The sequence below is a fragment of the Phalaenopsis equestris genome, unplaced genomic scaffold (assembly GCF_001263595.1).
Source record: "Phalaenopsis equestris unplaced genomic scaffold, ASM126359v1 Scaffold000348, whole genome shotgun sequence".
In the NCBI taxonomy this organism is placed as follows: Eukaryota; Viridiplantae; Streptophyta; class Magnoliopsida; order Asparagales; family Orchidaceae; genus Phalaenopsis; species Phalaenopsis equestris.
This window is the reverse complement of record NW_018164790.1, coordinates 288,005-307,753: the sequence shown is the minus strand read 5'-3', so window position 1 is coordinate 307,753 and position 19,749 is coordinate 288,005. Positions and strand designations below refer to the sequence as shown.

General features: G+C 33.1%; 1 protein-coding gene across 1 annotated transcript in view; it reads right to left on the bottom strand.

Moving 5' to 3' along the window:
• Window positions 1-1,247: 1,247 nt before the first annotated feature.
• The window catches only part of LOC110026070, a 55,559-nt gene continuing 37,057 nt past the window's right edge, over window positions 1,248-19,749 (bottom strand). The window contains exon 3 of the mRNA XM_020726852.1: window positions 1,248-4,744. Within this exon, the coding sequence (XP_020582511.1) occupies window positions 1,802-4,744 (2,943 nt within the window). The 3' untranslated portion in view covers window positions 1,248-1,801. The remainder of the gene's footprint in view (window positions 4,745-19,749) is intronic.

Below are 19,749 nucleotides of genomic sequence, written 5' to 3'. Positions count from 1 at the left end.
GTTAATATGTACTTTTTACCTTTCATTCGTGAAATTTTTAACATTTTACGTTATCTTTTTTGCTCTAGTCGTGAAATTGCTTGAAATATTGCCTGAAGTCCTGTTTGATGCTGATTAATTCAAAGGTAAAAATGATTTAAGCATGTGAGTGTTAGAACATTTTGGATGAAGCCTTCGAAAAAATGAAGTCAGAAATGATAATGGTTTTCAGTTCATTTTGGATTCGTCAGAATAGGATTTATGGAATTTCTGTAAATTTGAGGTAGTTGTTATGTGGGAAATTTTGGATTGTGTTGCAATAATTTCGGATTACAGTAGTTTCAATGAAATGTATTTTTCATGTTATGACGATTTAAAACTCCAAAAAACATCTTAATTTTGGGTTTTTTTTTTTTTTTTTGGGTAAGCATGCACTCAAATCATAATTATGTTAAAAAAAAATCGAAGGATAGCATTCAAGTGGGATATTTTATGTTTTTTTAGTGCTAAGAAAACTTATAAGAATTTTTTTAGCGAGGTTTGATTGAAGAAATTATTTCCGTATCAGTCATCCACCAACTATGCTTGCCCATGCAGGGTTGCAAAAAGATTATAATCTTGTTCTCCAAATCGTACATAAATGGATTGTATGGAAAACATATTTTGTAAATATTGATTAATCTTCATTTTGCTGGTTTGTTAGAGCGGCAGCATATGATTTTTGTATGATTACGGCAACAATTTCCCAATCTTATTCTTTTAGCTTCTCCATCAAAATCACCAACCTTGCAATTATTTTTTTATCATGCAGAGGCATAAATGACTAGCATTATAAAAGCTATGAAGTTCCTATGATTTAAGTAAGAAGAATAGAATAAGTACTGCCGGTATGATTACTCCACCGAAGTGAATCTTTACCACTGGCATAATCAAGGTTAATGCGGCAGGCGTAGCAGAGAAACTACAGCAGGATTTATTTACATCAATACTAACTCAAGGCAGGTGAGCCTTCGAGAGATTTTAATGTGCATTTTAGATGCAAGATGAATTAGCAAATCCAGCCATGAACATGAGAAAACCAGTAAATAAGAATGGCAGAATACATATTAGTAATTTTCAGAAATATAATTAAATTGCAGATGTTGTAAACTCAGTTACTACCTATTACAGGTAATCAAATGAAATTATATAGATATGATTCTTTTTTCACTTTCTTAAATTTAAAAGAGTAACCATTACAAAGCCATGACATGATTACAAAACTGGCACTGCTTAATTATTAATACACGTTCAATGCATATTTACACTAGTTTATTTGAAACATTACAAAGAGTAGACCATACATAGCTAAAAACCTGTAAAGTTTCCTAAGTATTTCAGAGCATACCTCTATAAACATACTAAGCACATGTCACAGGTACACGTAGAAGCTGTGCAACATGTGCATAAGAAAATTTTTAGAGTTCTAAATGACAAGGATGTGCCCTTGACTTGTATAACATTCACTGAACATTTAATACTCATTTGGTTGCTTGAAGCAAGGAAACCCGACCTGACAAATGAGCTTCAACGTTAGATCCATCATTTAATATTACGTAGTGAAAAATCAATATTGATTTTGACTACAATTATAATGATTTTATTTTCATACAAAAAAAGAAATGAAAACAAAATCATTGCTTCCTAAAAGTTATTTCAGACTACAGGCAACCAAATGAGTCCTCCCTCAAAGAAACTACACTACCACTCGCCAGCAGTCATATCCTGAAACACAGCATAGGGACAAAACAACTCATTAAGTTATAGCACACATTTCAGATTGCTAGAACTCGTAGATCTTAGCAATTTGCTTTTGTGGGCTTAAAAGTTTTCCAGAAGTAGATTTGCGAGGAAAATTCGTGGTTGGATGAGCTGGTTTAAAATTTTCATCATCAATCTTCTGTACGGGTTTCAGTACGTGCTTTGCTCCTGAAACCAATTCTGTCGCTCCTACTGTGGATTCCTTGTCCAATCTTGAAAAACTAGAGCCCTCTGCCTTTGATAATTCATCGACCTCATGTACGGCTTTCTGAAATTCTAAAGCAGTTGCATAATCGAGGAGTTTGTGATCTCGGCTCAGGTCTGTACCCTGTGGCTCTACTGGAATGCCGTAGTCTGTTTGCTTTTCAAAATGTGGTATCTTAGACGAATTCATGAGCAAATCATCCCCTCTGGCTGACCTCTTTTGAAATTTATGAGCATCAACCGGACTGCTGAAGCCCGTGAAGTTTGAGTATGATCCTTCTTTTTCCTTATTTTTGGTGCCATTACTCATTGTGACTTCAGAAACTGAATTATTCGCAGTGACAACTGAAATAAATGAAGATTGGCTGGAATTTGGAGCAAAGGTAATGGTTTTTGCAGGAGAAATGTTACCAAGCGGCAACGGGTCCATAGGCATATTATATGGAGATAGTTGAGGAATTAGATTTGTCCCAGAAAATCTACTTGGTTGGCTTTGTTCAATTGGATCAGAATAAGGGGATTGGTTCCATTTTTTATGCTTTGCATGAAGCAACCATGGAGGCAGTATTTCTGGAGGCTGTGTGTGTACTGGTTGAAAGTGATTTTCATGAAAATTATATCGAATCTGTGATTGTGCAAATTGTGGTGTTACAAATGTACGACTTGAAACACCCCGACTATGATTGCAGTGGGTAGAATTCAAAAGTATGTTCTGCTGACTGTTTTGTTGATAAGATGCTTTAGTAGGATAGTATTGATGCCGTGTAGGTTCTTCTCCTGAAATTATATTTCCTATGAACTTGTCTGTCTTGTTTAAGAAGGCATTGTGTGTCACTTCCTGACTATCAGCAACTACTTTGAATGTATTGTTCTTTGTTGTTGAGAATCTTGACAAATTTTTGCACCCATCATCATCAATATGCAAGTCAAATTGAGTTTCCACATGTGCTGTTGCATGATTAAAATTTGATGGAGAATCGTACAGCTTATGTAGGCAATTATTTGAGCTCCAACATTTCTTTGCAACAAATTCTGGCAGCGTCCGTTGCTTTGAAATGTACTTTTCAGGCATGGAAGAGTGACAATCTCCATTACTAGCACCAACAACTACATTTTGCCCCATCAAGCGAATTGTTGGCTTCACTGCAGGTTCTAATTGACAAGCTAAATTATATTTTACTGGCAGTTCTATCTTCTTCAAGATATCAAGTGTGGCATCGTCAGTTTTTTCAGCATGAAAAGAAGGCTTTGCTTTGTTTGCTTGGGAATGGAGGAATTCATAATTGTAATTAGAACAAGCGTTGTTTTGAATATTGAGCCGTTTGGGTCCAAAAAATTCAGTAAGTGTTCTCTCACTGTTCGGATAGCATTGGTTCTGGCACCAAACCAACTGATCCGTCTGATATGATGCAGCATCGGGAAGATTCTCTTTCATTATTTGTAAATGATCCACATTTATATCAGGCTCAACTTTTTTATTGGCATAGAAGCCATGACTGTTGGCCAAATCCATGTTTTGCTTCGTATAATGCCCAACAAACGTTGTTCCTGGATGTATTTGGATAAGTTCTCCGTGTTTATTATAAGAAAGACTAATTAAATCCTCTCCTGTGCTCTTACTTTTGCTGGTAGACACTGCATTGGACAAGAATGCTGATCCCATAAACTCGTTGCATCCTATAGAATGGCAAATGTTATTGCTCAGCAAATCATTTGGAGAGCAATAGTGCCCAGATTGATTCTTTGGAATATGACAACAACATTTCATGTCAACGTCACAATATTGCCAACACGGCTTCTTATCATTACAAGCTATTAGACAAGGTGTTGGACTATGTGGTCTATAATTCTTCATGGAAGTGAGTATATCTGCTGCATTAGAAGACGAGACAAAGTTTCGCTCAGTAGGTTTAATACTTACAGGAGATATCTTTGGCAGTCCTCGTTGTAGATGAAATTCAGCGAAAGTGCTTGATCCTTTTTTGTGAATTGTTTCCAGATCACCTGAATTGGTGCAGTTGGGTGACAAATTTTGTGTGGAAGAATTAAATTGATCTGAGTCATTACAGGTTTCCATGTTATGGTTTAGATCAATCACTACAGCCAAGGATGCCTTCTCTGTTCTCGAAAAGCTGCTATTGCCAGAGTTTAGTAATTTTTGATGATTAACATTACTAAGTGAATCACTTGACTCATTCTTTTGACATGAAGGTTCATCTGTCCTATAGACAACTTCTGCATTGGTATCTTCCACACTTGAATTCGCCACCTGTTTACCTCCATTAGCTGCTGTGAGTTCATGAACTTTGCTTGAATTTTTCATAACTGATGATTTAGTCAAAACATCTGAGAAAATTTTGCAAAGACTTTTAAATTGCGGCAAGTCAATGTTTGAACAGTTCATGCCATGTCCAAGTATGGCATCCTTTCCAGAAAAGGTTACATTTCTTGTGGTTTTACAACGTTTGACAACCTTGACTGTATTTGAATCATTTATTTTTCTTGTTTCTCTCGCTGAAGAAAGTCTATTTTTGCTTTTGAGAATGCTACGTACAGGAAGTTTCTTTGCTACCTTGTGCGTACTGGATGTCGGGTTTGGTGTTTGCAGGATGTTGTCTTTCTTTTGCAAGATTTTCACTTTCACAGACTTCTTGCTTTCGGGAACGCAATCAGTTGTCTTTCCATGAGCTTTCTTATTAGTTGAGTGTTGAAGCAAGTGGCGGTGACCAGCAGGTATCTTCTTACTTTTGGAAACCTTCTCCTGATGTAGAATGTCATTTCATATTTAACTAAATGAATGAATGAACTATCACACTTTTTGCACTTCTATACAATAACAAAAACAACAGATTTAAATACAATAAATAAAGGTGATATACGGCATAATGGCATTATTATTGGATTAAAATTTATTTACGGATGACACTAAAATATAAGAGTATAGTTGAGCCTAAGCAACGAAAGAGTGAAAAAGTGATCTAGAGAAAGAAACTCTAAAAATCTTATTAGAATTTTTAAAAAATGTGTTGGACTTACAGCATTTTTCATAGGTTTTTTATGAATTTTACATAGTTGGACACCCTATTTATAGATTTTGATCAAGTTCATCACTAACATATATCTGAAGCCTTGAAAATGCTTTATTCTGAAGTGGATAAACCTGGATTTTTGAAAGCTGTTCAAATATTTGGTGACATATCTAGTGCCTTACATTGATGCCGACTTGAAAGAATGAATTCCCTTGATGAGCCCTCTTCGGCTTGTAAGTTAGGAACATTGTTGAGTTGACTGTCTTTTGGCAACTTCAAATATTCAAGGGCGTAGAGCATGTAATCGGTGATTTGACGAGATGTATGTTTCGGCCACTTGAAGCTTTGATTAGTTATTCAGGCATGATAACTTGTTAAGCTCAGTTTGTGCTTGCATTATAATTTGATTAATTTGACCAAAGCAGTTGCAGCTGTGCATTAGTTTTCTGATAGTCTTGTCTTTATATAAGAACCAAAAAAAAATATCGGAATTGAGACTAAATTCTTCCAAACTTAATTTAAATTTTGCAAGCTCTTTCGTTGGTCAAGCATCTACTCTTAAGTACCATAATAATTCATTTGGAAATCATATTAAATACCTTTGCTCTTTATCTCCTGAAATATTACATTCAATGTATTCTTCTCAACTCTATTCTCAGAAGGCTAGCAATTCTAAAATGTTAAACCTCGCCTTTTTTAGTAACCTAATATATCCTTTATCAATTGTCAATCAATATTTAAAATATGATTTTTTTTATTAATATGAAAAAATATATATTTTATTACTTGGCCCAGTCTATGGTCACTTACCTTAATTCTTAAAAAATGATTGAATTTATCTTCTCCTCAAAATATCTAAACATTGATCTTAGTATTTAATAGGTTTTCCATTACTCTCACGGACTTTCACCCTCCAATTTTTGACGTCTCACTTTCCATGTTACTTTTTCTTCTACTGTACAGAGACATCAAGCAAGCATCTCAAAGGTTGTGAAACATATCTACTAGTAAGAATAGATGCTCGAATAATAACCTAAAAAGAAGTTTGTGAAATGAAGAAGTTCCAAATTTTGAGGAAGATAATGATGATGGTGACGATGGTGATGATGATGATGACTCCTATAAGTTTTGATGTAATTATCTCTTTTTGTAATGCCTCTGGTTTAAGTTATTGTCTTAGTTTGTTGTTTTGAGCTAATTTTACCCCCTATATTAATAAGACAAAAAAAGATAAAAAAAGGAATGTTGTAGTTTCGAGGGTGTGCGAGTAAAAGGGGGTTATCCTCATATCAATGACAAAATAATTTGTCTATCACTTTAATTAATTTTTATACATGAATAAATGATTGCCCATCACCTTTATTATTAACATTGCCTCTTTTTTTTTTTTACTTTTCATGAATTTAATATGTCTAATAAGTAATTTATTTATTTATTTAATAATTTATCTGTAAAAATGCTTATATTAAGGGCGAGGATTTGCTATCTAAACTTCTAGTTATGTAATATTTCTTAATGTATGTTTTTTATCATCAAAATTAGGGAGATTGTTGACATCAAAAGTCAATATATTTATGAGATTTTCTTGATCACAAATTACATTGATGAATTAAGTACTAATAATTTCTCAATTCAAGTGTTTGCAAAAACAGATATGCCGTCGGAATTATCCACACATATGAAGATTGGTATTTAGAATTAAAATATGTATTTTATCTTGTATGCATAAGATCTATGGAACATAAAAAATTAAAGGCTTGTAAGGCAAGCAAGCAAGATTAAAAATACTTTTGCTGAAAAATACATCTTGGTTCTTTCACTTATTGCAGAAGTAATGATTTTATTTAGTATAGATTGTGCAAAAAATTTTAAATGGAGTTGGCGCCTAAACAAAGGCGTCGACTACAACAACTTAATATAAAAATTATTGCTTGTTGTCTTGATTATGTATATTTATAACTTTTACTTGCTATTACGCTATAGTTTTTATTTATTTTGCAATATCAAATTGTGATATTTAAGTTTTTTTTATTAATTCTCAAAACCCAATTCACACCCCGTACAAAAAATTAATGCTGCATTAAGATCATACAGATCATACAGCAATAAGGCAATGCATGAACAATTATTAAAGACAATGATACCAACAATGAATCAACAATAGATCCTAACGAGTTTTAGCACATATAAATATTTTGTATTTAGAATATTGTTGTGTATGTCATTAGTCTTAATTTTTGATAGTACGAGTATGTGCATCAATTGTGAGAGTTAAGTGAACATAAGTACTAGTTAAAATGTATCAAAATTGTATAAAATTATGTATTAATTACAGTAATTATGTTTTTTATTTACAGGAAATCAATGAGGTGAAAACTACAAAAGGGAAAAAGAGAAGAAGAACAATAAAGTGTAGCGTCGTAACACTGGATGGTGCTATTTAAGAAAAAAATCGAGAACTTGGTACCACATCTCTAATTTGGGAGCATCGTAATGCCAAAAGACTAGCTCCGCAACGCTAAAAGACTAGTGCCGCAATGTTAGACCTACATTGTTTCAATGCTAGTGACGGCTACATTGAAGGAGAAAATTGAGAGCTTGCCAATGCAGTGTCATTTTTCAGCACCTTAGTGTTGTATGTCAAACACCAGAGAACTTGGCAATTAGCACTGCAGCGACAGCTCGAGCAGAAAAGACATACAAAAAAAGAAAGTTGCATCATGACGCTATGTTTGGAGCACCGTTGCGCTACCTGATCACTGCCGTAAAGGCAATTTATAATACTTCAATGTGATGGCTCGACAGGAAAGTTTCAAGCTAGTTTTGGAGCATGATTGGCAGCTGGGGACAGTTTTGAGCATTTTGGGTTGTGCGGTGGTGTAATAAAGTGCAAGGAATGGGGAGAGAAGTAATAGACTGTGGAGTAAGAGTGACAATGCGTATGTATAAGTGTGATAGTTCGTTTGTAGAGTGAAGAATAAGGAGAAATTTTTGGAGAAAGGCTCAAGAGTGGAGTAAAGAGCATATGTAGTTAGTGAAATCCTGATAGATTCCTTTTAGCTCGTGTGTTTTACTTCAATTTGATAAAACAAAAGTTTTTCATTATTTCGATTAATATGTTTTGTAGCTAAATACTCATATTTTTCGGCTTATGAATTTTCTTACCTAATATTCTGCATAATATGAAGTGATAGAATTGATTTGATAAGTATTTTTCATTTTTCTTCATTTTCATTGACTAATTGTAGTTGCAAGGCAGTTATTTTAAATTTCTTATGATCTGTTGATATCGACAGAGGCATACAAGAATGATAAGATAATTTTGAAAATCATTTGAAACTTGGCAGTCGATTATGAAAATCTGTAAATGCAATCATTTAACTTAATCTCTATAAGCATATAGTGAACTAAGTTTAAGGATTAGATTTTCTAAATTCTCAATGGAGACTAGAAATAGAATTTGTTCTCGATTGACAATGGTGCTTCGTAGTAGCTCATGTTAATGCCAAAAAAAAAAAAAAAAAAGGTAAGCCATAAATCCAAACTATATCTCTTCACTTATTAAACCACCATGTTTATAGGAAATAATTTATAATTAATTTATACTGAGTTTATTGAATAAAGATCTGAGTTAAGTGGTATTACTAATTAACTTATTCACGTAAATTCCTTGTGATCCTTGAGAGAATAATATTTTACTCATTTGTATTACTTAGAATGACATCTATATTTGTGCATAGTGTTATAGGTGATTAAGTTTTTAGCAATGTTGCTAAGAATCATTCGAGTGAATTAATATACTATTAATTCAACATTTTGTTTGTGATATCTTATTTTTAAACTTGTATTGTAATATGAATGTTCTTGTTTATTAGAATTTTGTTGATTTAAATCATTCTCTACATTATTAAAAATTTTGGGCCTAACACAACAACGCTAACTTGATAAGCACTACAACGCTACTTGATCAATAATGCAACATTATACCTATGATTATTTTTTGTTGTTTAAACTGTTGTGATGTTGCTACTTCTGTTTTTATTATCTAGTTAGCTCTTATGCATTCATTAACTCTGATTAATGTATTTAATTTGTAGCATAAAAAATATAGAGTTAGTGTTGTCTGGTCTTAAAATTAAAAGAACTCGTAAGAAATACAAAAAATTTAAAAAGACTCAAAATAAACTACAAAGCATTGAAAATCCACAAAAATAAGTATAATAGCTTAAACCTTTAAGGGTCCATGCCACACCTTTAGAAGATGGACTAAACCAAAACTAAAACTCATGTAATGTACAATCCAATAATTTTGCACTTAAACACGAAATTATTCAAATGGTCCAAAACTCATAGTTTGAGGTTTTCACTATAGAAGACCATAATCTTCACAGAGTTAATTTCTTAGAAATATAAACAACTTTCAAGTGCAATGGATTTTTTTGTGAGATCATCAAAAGTAGGTTGTTTTTATTTTTCTTTATAGACAAAGCTAAAATTAGTAAAATTCCTTACCTTAACTTAGGTTTTTAATCATGGGTTCATATTTCAAAATGCGTGGATGGAACATCTGTCTTTCATGGAAACAGTGTCTCTTGACATGAATTGCCCTCTTGACACCAATAATATCAAGGTTATGAATAGGATTTAGCATAAGTTTAAAAGCTTAAGCGAATTCTTTCTTAGTGTAACAAAAACAAAATTGAGAACCATTTTTTTAACTTTAAAGAAGTTAAAGCAAATGTTATATCTTTGGAAAGCAGTGTAATAATAACAGAAAATGAGTTAATTTAATAATCTTAATGTTTTTTAAAGTTTGGCTTCCTTCAAGTCATGAAAGAACTTTACTTGAAATAGAAAGCTACCGGTGGGGTTTTAAAGGAAGGAGACAAAAATACTAAATATTTTCTCTCTCTTGTAGAAAAAGAAAAGGGAATCTAATCACATGCACAAAATTAAACTTAGTAATGTTAATTTTTGGATAGAAGATGAAAGCATCGTTGCTTCTTCTGCTATTGAGCACTTCTCTAATATCTTTTGTATAGATAACTCTTTTCTTCTTATACTTTCTCTTCATATAAGGAAAAATACACAATATGGAACACCCCCCCCCCCCCCCCCCAATCAAATAAAGAAAAAAACCCAATAGGGGACCCCCCCCCCCCCCCCAATCAAAGATGAAAATTTCTCTTTGCATTACCTCTATAAATATGATACCAAAGTTAACCCGAACCACAATAAAAAGGAAATATTATTGTTGAAATTCAAAGGTTACAATGATGACTATTGCAACAAGAAATAAAAGATAACAAACAAAGACGGACACCCTAAAGTGAAGGCGAAGGCGAAGGAAAAGAGCGTGGGTGGTGGCTGACCGACATGTGGTGAAGGGGGTAATAGTAGGGTTGGTTGGAAGGTTATGAGAAGTGATTAGATTTATTGGAGTGGGTTGTGACAACTGTTGGAGGGTTGGGACAGGATGTTGCAGTGGTAGGAAGAGTTAAGGGCGGCTTTCACAGTGACTGGATGTGCTTGAGGGAGTGAAGACAGTAGTGAGATGGACTGGATGGGGTTATAGGGTGTAAGAGGTGGCTGGACAATAACTTGCAAACATGTGGCTCCAAGAGATGTGTGGGAGTGGACTACTTGAGAAAGTGTCAGTGGTGGATTTGTTGTGGAAAGGAGACTTACGGGTAAGTTGTTGGAGGAGGAAGTTAAAAGAGGGTGAACCACCGTAATTGAAAAGGGGTTGGATTCAACGGTTGTATGTGAAGGATGGGCGTGCTTACGGTAATAACAGAAGAGGTAAGGGGTTTGTTTAGTGGTCGTATGGGATGCGAGAATGATTCAGCGGTTGGGGAGTTGAAAGATCAGGTCCTGTGGCGGCAGATGGGAAATGGTGAATAGGCTTGTGTCGGCACTATTTTGGGTGTGGAGTTACCCGTTGGAAGCTGTCGGCTGTCGGAATCGAAATCCAGTCGCCCGCTTCGGAAGGACATTTTAATTTATATATATATATATATAAGTTTTAGAGAAATATGAAATCAAACTAACCCTATACTTTCTACAGTTTAAATGAAAGAGCACTATACCTCAAACACTGATCTATCTTGAAGGATAAACACAAAACTTAAGGATGAGACTCGATCAAATAAACTAAGAAATATATGACATCGTTTGGTTTACGAAACTATTTTATTTGCCGATAATTTCCCTTATTTAATATGAAAAATTAAATAAGTTTATTTTAAGTTGGGCTTAAACAAGCTTCCTATAAAGGCAAGCCCCTATAGTTAATTACATCTTAGATAACTAAAGTCACCTAAGAAAACTCTCGATAAAAATCAGGAAATGTTATCTTCAAAGAGGTCAAAAGGATATGACTTTTCAACGGAATCAGACGAAGAGGTGTGAAATGAGAATGACTCAAATTTGGAACATTTTATTGTGGAATCCAAAGGAGGAAGAACTAGCGGATGTCATAGAATTGGAGGAGAACCTCAGTGACTTCCCAATCTATCCTTACAAATAGATTTAGGGCTTACATTCGTGTGAAACGATCATGCAAATATCCTGGAATATGTGAGGATTCAGATCGTGACGAACGACAACCTCGGAATCCTAAGAGGACTTAGGCTTATATTGTACAACAGAGCTATACAAAGACCTAAAGATGAGTTGAGAACTTATGTTGCACTAGGCAGACAACCTCTAAATTTTATGGCTTGTTGTTTAATTCAAAGGAATGATATGTTGTTGTAGTTGGTGTAGACATATTTTGTTGTTGAAGATGGCCATGCTGCCCACCATGCTAGTTCCAAGCTCCTCGTCGTGGCGAGTTCAAGTTTTTTAATGTGTCAAGCTATGATGTCAAGTCAGATGTCCCTATGGTTGTAGTTCTTTAAATGTTATGGGGTCTATTAAAGTTGATTAGAGCGACACCGGTTAGGATCCTACGGTTCCCTCGTTCTGGTACCACTATTTTCTATTGGATTTACTTAGTCCAAATGAATTTACTAAACTCAACTTAATGAGTTCCAATGAAAATATGACACTAAATAGGACGCAATGGAGAAAAAGGATTCATGTGGCCGACCCCACGTAGTGGGATCAGAGACGTCTTAATTTAGTTGCAGTTGTTGTTTTATGTGATGTTTGTGGTTAAATTTTGAGTTGTTTTGAGTTATAAATTTTGAGTTATCTTATATTTTGAATGTTGTAGCGGTGAATTTTATCTTGGTTGATTTTAGTTTTGGTTGACGACTATCATAGCAGTTTTGGTTTTCATACAGGGTGACATCGTTGTTCAACATGCAGGTTTGTGTTTATGTGTTCACACATGCAGGTGAGTAAGTACAGCAACACACTGAAAAGTAAAGTACAGGAAAAAATGCGGGTAAGTAAATCACAATAAAAACGTACCTGGATGGTCTTCCCGCCATCTTCAACTGAAACTCAAAATGCATGCAAGAGTATTTATATATTAAAAGAATTTTAGGTAGAGTGGGAAGATAAGGTTCCAGTGATCTACCAAATCCTAAATCATATCTTGGTTAGCCCCTACTAATCCATTTGAGGATTATTTCATTAAGCAAAAAATACTAAGTTTAGTAGATCTCTGAGGTATCGTAGACCTCTGAGGTATCCAGAAGGTTAGGAGGAAATCTCCGAGGTATTCAACAGATCTAGAGAAAGAAGCAGGTCCGTGCTACTCCCTTGTAGCCTGGTAGAAAATCCCGAGCTCTTTTAACATCATTATGTTGCTTAATAATTCATCATGTAAATACCTCTAGTGTTCAGTGAACATCGATGTTTCAATTATCCCTAAGAGTAAGGTGATTATCATTTGTCATTTAATCTGAGAATTATGTGGGTGAAAACCATTAAAAGGGGAAATTAATGCTATTAAGACACTTCGCCAATTTTTGTTTTCAATTTTTGCCAATTTTTGTTTTAACTTGGGCTTGTAGTGTTTTTTTAAAGGTGTTCAATTTCTAGTTACATTCACTTTTCTAATCCTCATTTACCCAAATTTGATTTAGCCTAGGTCACTATTAAGCCCTTAAGTCCTTGTTGGATACATTAGTAATTTTGAATTTTAAGTGATAGTAATGAATGTCATTTAAATACCAAGTAGGGGTATTAAATTAGTGAGCCATTAACATCCAAACTCATACCCCTAAGTTTAGGATAATTTAATTTAATAGACCTCCGAATTTTAATGATTTAGGAAATTGCAAATTTATCCTTTAATTAAGAAAAGTGAAATTGGTTTCTACCAAATAATTTCTTATATTTCAATCATCTGAACATGTTAATTAAGATCAAATATTTCCCATTTCCCTTTCTTGAATTAAGCCTAAATGTTAATCAAGACCAAATTTCCAAAAATATATATTTGCCCCTAAGGCTCTATCACTTCATAATTCATCAAATTTAATTCAAATGACTTTAAAATTTTTATCCTACCTCACTCACAATTAAGACATCAGAGGAGATGGGTCAATTAAGACATCAGAGGAGAAAAATGTGATTTTTTAAATTTTAATTTAATTTATATAATTATTTACATGAAAAATTGGATTTTTCAAAGAAAATTCAATAACTTAACCAAGGCAAACCCTAATGACTTGAAATTCTTACTGGAGGTAGAATTAAACCAGAGAACCACTTAGACCAAATTTCATGACTTGTTAAGTTTTATTGGAATTATTAGAATTACTTTAAGTTATGGAGTATTAATTAATTATAAAATATTTTAAATGTGGAAAATTAAGTTTTGTTTTTTTCTTAAATCTCTCCAAGGTAAAGGAACCTAGAGAAACAAATTTCAAATTTTTATGAATATTTCTTTGAATCATTATAATTAGTTTTAGTGAGAAATTAAGGAAAATCCTTTTTTTAGCCTTTAAAAAATTACTTTAAGCTTTAAAATTCAATTTATTTACATAAAAAATTAGAAAAAAAATACAATTGCTCCTAAGGGCTTAAGAAACAATTTAGAATATTTTCATGAATTTTATTAATTTTATGATTTTTATTATTAATTTTTATTAATTTTATGATTTTTATTATTTTTTCATTATTTAAATATTTAAAATTTGCTTAAAAATGAAAATTTTATTTTAATTACAATTTTATTTTTAGAAAATTCTTCTAATCACAGAGAACTCCCAAAAATAAATTTTATAATTTTTTGAGTTATATTTTAATTATTATGATTATTTTAATTGTTAAAATTGTCATTTAACTTAGAAAATCAAATTAGTTTATCAAATGAACTCCAAATATTTTAAAAATTTTATCAGGAGTCCTCTCAACTTTGAATTACAGTGAAGAACTAAAAGCAAGTCATTTAGATGTTTATTTTTTCTAAATTGATTTCTTTTGTATTTTAGGATTTTATCAAAATTAGGTGTGTTCTTAATGACTTGACTCATGAAAAATTTTTCATAGGGTTCTCTAATCATAGTGAACCTACCAAAATTTTCTTAGATTTTCCTAAGCAACATGCTAATTATCATAATTAATTTTTCAAATCAAATGCATAAACTTGAAAAATATAGATCTCTGTCTAGAAATCCTCTCTGACTTTGGAAAAAATAAGAAATATCCCCCGTGACAGAGGTAACAATATGCCAAAATATCAAGCCATGGTGAAATACTCGAACACATGGAGAATCAAAATACTTAGAACAGTATTTAATTAATTAAAAATTAAATATACATCAAATAAACTTCAAACCATTTCTACATTATCTCCTCTATTCACTGAGCATTAGGATATTTTTATTTTATTCTTGTGATTTTTCTACACCAAGATATGAATTTTTGAAAGTAAGGAACATTTTTTGAATTAAATAAATCCCTATTTTCTACTTAAACGCGCGGCACCACGGCATCATGCGACGACTCTGAAGACTTGCGTGGCGCGCTCTGGTTGGACGTTACCATCCACGTAGCCACTGACTCAGCCCGCGCTTTATGTACAAGCTCCCGTCCAACGCAATCCTAGTCATACGTCTGATACATGCGCCATCCGACGGCATCGCGTCTTCGTCCCCGTATGGTGTGAACCCGTGACCATTAACCCTAAAACCTTAAGATCTCACTCATTTCTCAACCAAACTCATTCGAGTTTGATCCTATAGACTCGTCTAAGTGAGACGAACATATCTATACGATAAACATGTCATTAAATTAAGCTAAATAAAATGGAGAATCCAAATAGACTCAAGAAAGATAGAAGCTTCTCTCTGAGAAGTGAAGCTTGCTCTGAGAAGTGAAGCTTCAATCAGAGGTGCTACACGTACGTGAAGGTCTAAGGAGGCTAGGGATGAAGCCTCTTGCTGTGGTGAAATGCCTAGACCAAAATTCGATTAAGACCGAATTTGGGTGTTGATCAAAGTCTAGGGTAGAGGCTCTCTGTGAGGGGGATTTGATGGGGCTTTGTCTACTTTCACTGTGTGAAGGTGTGGGCAAGTTTAATTGAGCTTTGGTGCACTGTGGAGGTGTGACCAAACTTGTCCTATTTCTGGCCAGAATTGAGCTAAAAAATTGAGCTCCGGCGATGGGAATTAGGGCAAGGAGGTGGTTGGTTCGCACTGAGGAGGTCTCAAAGAGGCTATGGCACAATTGGGCAGACTTTCCTTGAGAAAACTTGAGAAAAGTTCAGCACCCCATTTTTGGCCGTGAAGATGCCATTTTATAGAGCTGAGGGCATGACTTTGGGTGCAAAATCCTGTTGAGGTGGTGGGCTAAGAAGCTCTAAGGATTAATTAGGGTGAGCTAGCCCCTAGGGTTGAGATTGGGTTTGATTTAGGGATGGTGGCCAGGCCGGCAAGGCCAGAGGAGGTGGCTAGGAGGTTAGGTGAGCGATATACCGAAAATATATGCATTTTTAGACCCATATTTTTTACTTATTTTTGGTGATATTGCATTTTAATGAAAGATATTTAGATGTTTTCTTGCAGGTTGTTGATTTTTAAAGCTTAAAGTAAAAAAGGAAGCAAAAATGAGAAAATTTGGAGTCAAAATGACGTTTTTGAGGAAATACTCAACGCTGACAGCGCTAAGGTCAGCGCCAACAATGCAGAACAACTGAAAGCTAGAGAACTTTTACTCAGCGCCGACGGCGCCAGACTAGCGCAGACGGCGCCAAAGGCGGTTCAGACTTTGTTTCTAGAAGGTTCAATGCATTTGGACGATTTTTGAAGAGTTTTTGGACAATTTTTGAAGAGTTGGACGATTTTTGAAGAGTTTTTGGACACACCTCTTGGAGAACCGACCTTGGGCTTTATTTGGGGCTGAATTTCATCAGAAAATAGGCTCCTCTACGTTCATTTTTCGCTCCACAACGTTCCACCACGTCACAATATCTTTGTCCTGCATTTCTAAGGAAACGCTACAAAGGATTTGCTTTGAGAAATAATTTTCAGATGAGTTTTGTTTGTTTATCAGTGTTGTATGAACTTTGTTTTATATATGAAATTTGTGTTTTGTTATTTCTTTCTCATGAAGTCTGAGTAGTGCCCTCTATCTTTCCCTTTACTCTAAGATATGGTGAAATGAAGAGATAATATGAATATGACAATATTAAATTGTAAAATAAATTGTGTTGATTTTTCAACTCTGAACTTAATTTACTTTTCAATCTGGCCAATTGATTTATTAAAATATGTTGTGAAACATATGATCCGGGAAATGGAATATGAATTCTACAACAGAGTGAGGGTCATATTTGATTTCATGAAGGAGAAATTCGTTCAAGAAATTAAGTGCAAATAAATAGGAAAATATTCTTTGTTGGGTGTAGAATTGGAGAATCTTTAGGGTGACAGACTAAAATCCCCAATTTGATTTTAGTGTTTAAAAACTAAAGCGAGAGTTAGCCTTGAGGTGAAGGAAAGTGAGAGCTCTGGAGTGAGAGCCTATATCCTCCTAGCCTAGCCATAGATTTAGGGACTAAACATAAGATTAAGTAATAATTTTCTATGCACTGTATCAGGGTAGAAAATTAAAATTGCTCCTATTTGGTACAATACATATTATAAACATTTATCTTATCTCATTTCATTAGAATTTTATTGTAGTGGGAAGGATGCTTTTTCAATTGAGAAATCTTCATTATGTAAATATAATTAGTAGATTATTAGTTATTATTCAAAATTTGCATTTTTGTTTTGCTAATAGTTAAGTAATTTAGTTTGGTTAATATCTCAACATTCGAAATTAGTGATAGTGATTTCGTTTGATTTTTTGTAAATTTCCTGTTAAAATTTATCATTGCTAACTTTCACCTTCCCCGTGGGATCAATATTTGGGGCTTAAATAGAAAGTCCATTATTACTTGATAATGATACATATACTTGTGTAGAATCCCATTATTAATTGCCTATAATTATATATATTTCACACAAATTACTTTTCATATAAGGATGAAGTTTTTGGCACAATAGTAGTGTCAACTTCATTAATCCTTACATATAAAAAATCGGGATCATGTTTTTGGCGCTGCTGTCGGGGAAGGTAACAGTTAAATTTAATTAAATTAAATAATTTTGATAAATTAGGAAATTTAGATAATATATATATACGAATATATAAAAGTACAAAAAAATAAAAAAAATAAATTTATTTAAGAGTTTATTTTTAAAGAATTTTACTTTGCTTACTTTATTTGTTTAGGCGAAATATTAGATCTGAAGGTTTAGTACCTTAAGATTCATAATTAGAACATACTATTAAAAAAACTCGAAAAACAACAAAGAGCAATTAAGAATTTGAAAGAAATGACAAATAATATAGAAAATCCAATAAATGAGAATCGACAAAGACCTTTAAAAGATTATGTGAATCCGATAGCAGATGAACTTCATTTAACTATTCAAAATCCTGATGTTGCTGCTAATTCATTTGAGCTTAAACCTGTTATTATTCAAATGATACAAAATAATTAGTTTGGAAGATCACCTACTGAAGATCCTAACTTACATCTTGCTAGCTTTCTTGAAATTTGTGCTACATTTAAATATGACAGAGTGTTTAATGATGTTGTTAGGCTTAGACTTTTTCCTTTTTCGTTAAGGGATAAAGTCAAGGCTTGGTTAAATTCATTAGCACTTGAATCTATTAGAACTTGGGGAGAACTATCACAAAAATTCTTGGCTAAATATTTTCTACCCTCGAAAACCGCTAAGCTTAGAAATGATATTACATCTTTTTGTCAGTTTGAAGGAGAATTGATATATGAAGCTTGAGAAAGATTTAAGGATCTTCTTAGAAAATGTCCACACCATGTTTTTCCAGATTGGTTAATAATTTAAACCTTTTACAATGGATTAGTAGGATCATTAAGATCTATTATAGATGTTGCTGCGGGTGGATCCTTAATGTCAAAACCTTCTGATGAAGCAAATTCTTTAATTGAAGAAATGACTAATAACAATTTTCAATGGCCCTTTGAAAAGGTAAATCCTAAGAGAGTAGCCAGTATTCATGATTCTGATGCAATGTCTATTTTAGCATCTCAAATTGCTGCTATTTCTAATAAGATTGATCAAATAAGAGTGAATTATTCTCAAATACCCCTAGTATTAGAGAAAAATTCATTAGGACAGATTATTGATACTCAACCATCTTATGAAACCTTAAACGCTATAAATAATCGAAATAACAATCCTATTCTAACTATTTTAACCCTGGATGGAAAATCACCCTAATTATAGTTTGAATAATTATAATAATTTCGTGAATCCATCAATAAATCTGAAAAATCAAGGAAATCCTAATTTTCTACCTTATTATCCTCCAAGATTTAACTCCAATCCTAACCCACAAGTTAAGGAAAAGAAGTTGATGATGGAAAAAGTGATGTTGAATATGGGAAATCAAATACACAATCAAGGGGCTGCTATTAGAAATATTGAAAATCAATTAGGACATATTACTACTGCACTTAGTAATAAACCTTCTAGAATTCTTCCAAGTACTGTGGAAGTTAATCCAAAAGATCAAAATAAAGAGAAAGTTAAAGCCATTCAATTACGAAATGGAAAAGAAGTTGAAACAAGGATCCAAAGAGAAACTGAAGTTGAAAGAAATGGAAAATGATCAACAGGAAAATGAACAAACACAGGTTCCTTTAGAAAAACCATTACCTTCATTTCCTCAAAGACTGAAGTAGAAGAATAAAGATAAACAATTTACAAAATTTTTGGAAATCCTTAAAAAGTTAACAATAAATATTCCTTTTGTTGAAGTTTTGGAACAAATTCCAAGTTATGAAAAATTTATGAAGGATGTACTAAATAAGAAAAAGAAGTTTACAAATCATAAGACTGTTGCACTCGATGAAGAGTGTAGTACTATTATTCAGAAAAAGCTTCCTAAAAAATTAAAACATCCAGATAGTTTTACTATACCTTGTGCAATTGGTGAAAAGTTTTATGGAAAAACTTTATGTGATTTAGGAACGAGTATCAATCTTATGCCCTTATCAATTTTTAAACGTTTAGATTTGGGAGAAATTGTCCCTACTGCTGTAACTCTTCAGTTAGCTAACCGATCAATAACTTATCCAAAAGGAGTTATAGTGGATGTACTAATAAAAGTGGATAAATTTATTTTTCCTGTAGACTTTATAGTATTGGATATGGAGGAAGATAAAGAGACTCCTATTATTTTAGGGAGACCATTTCTTGCAACAGGAAGAGCTGTAATAGATGTACAAAAAGGAGAA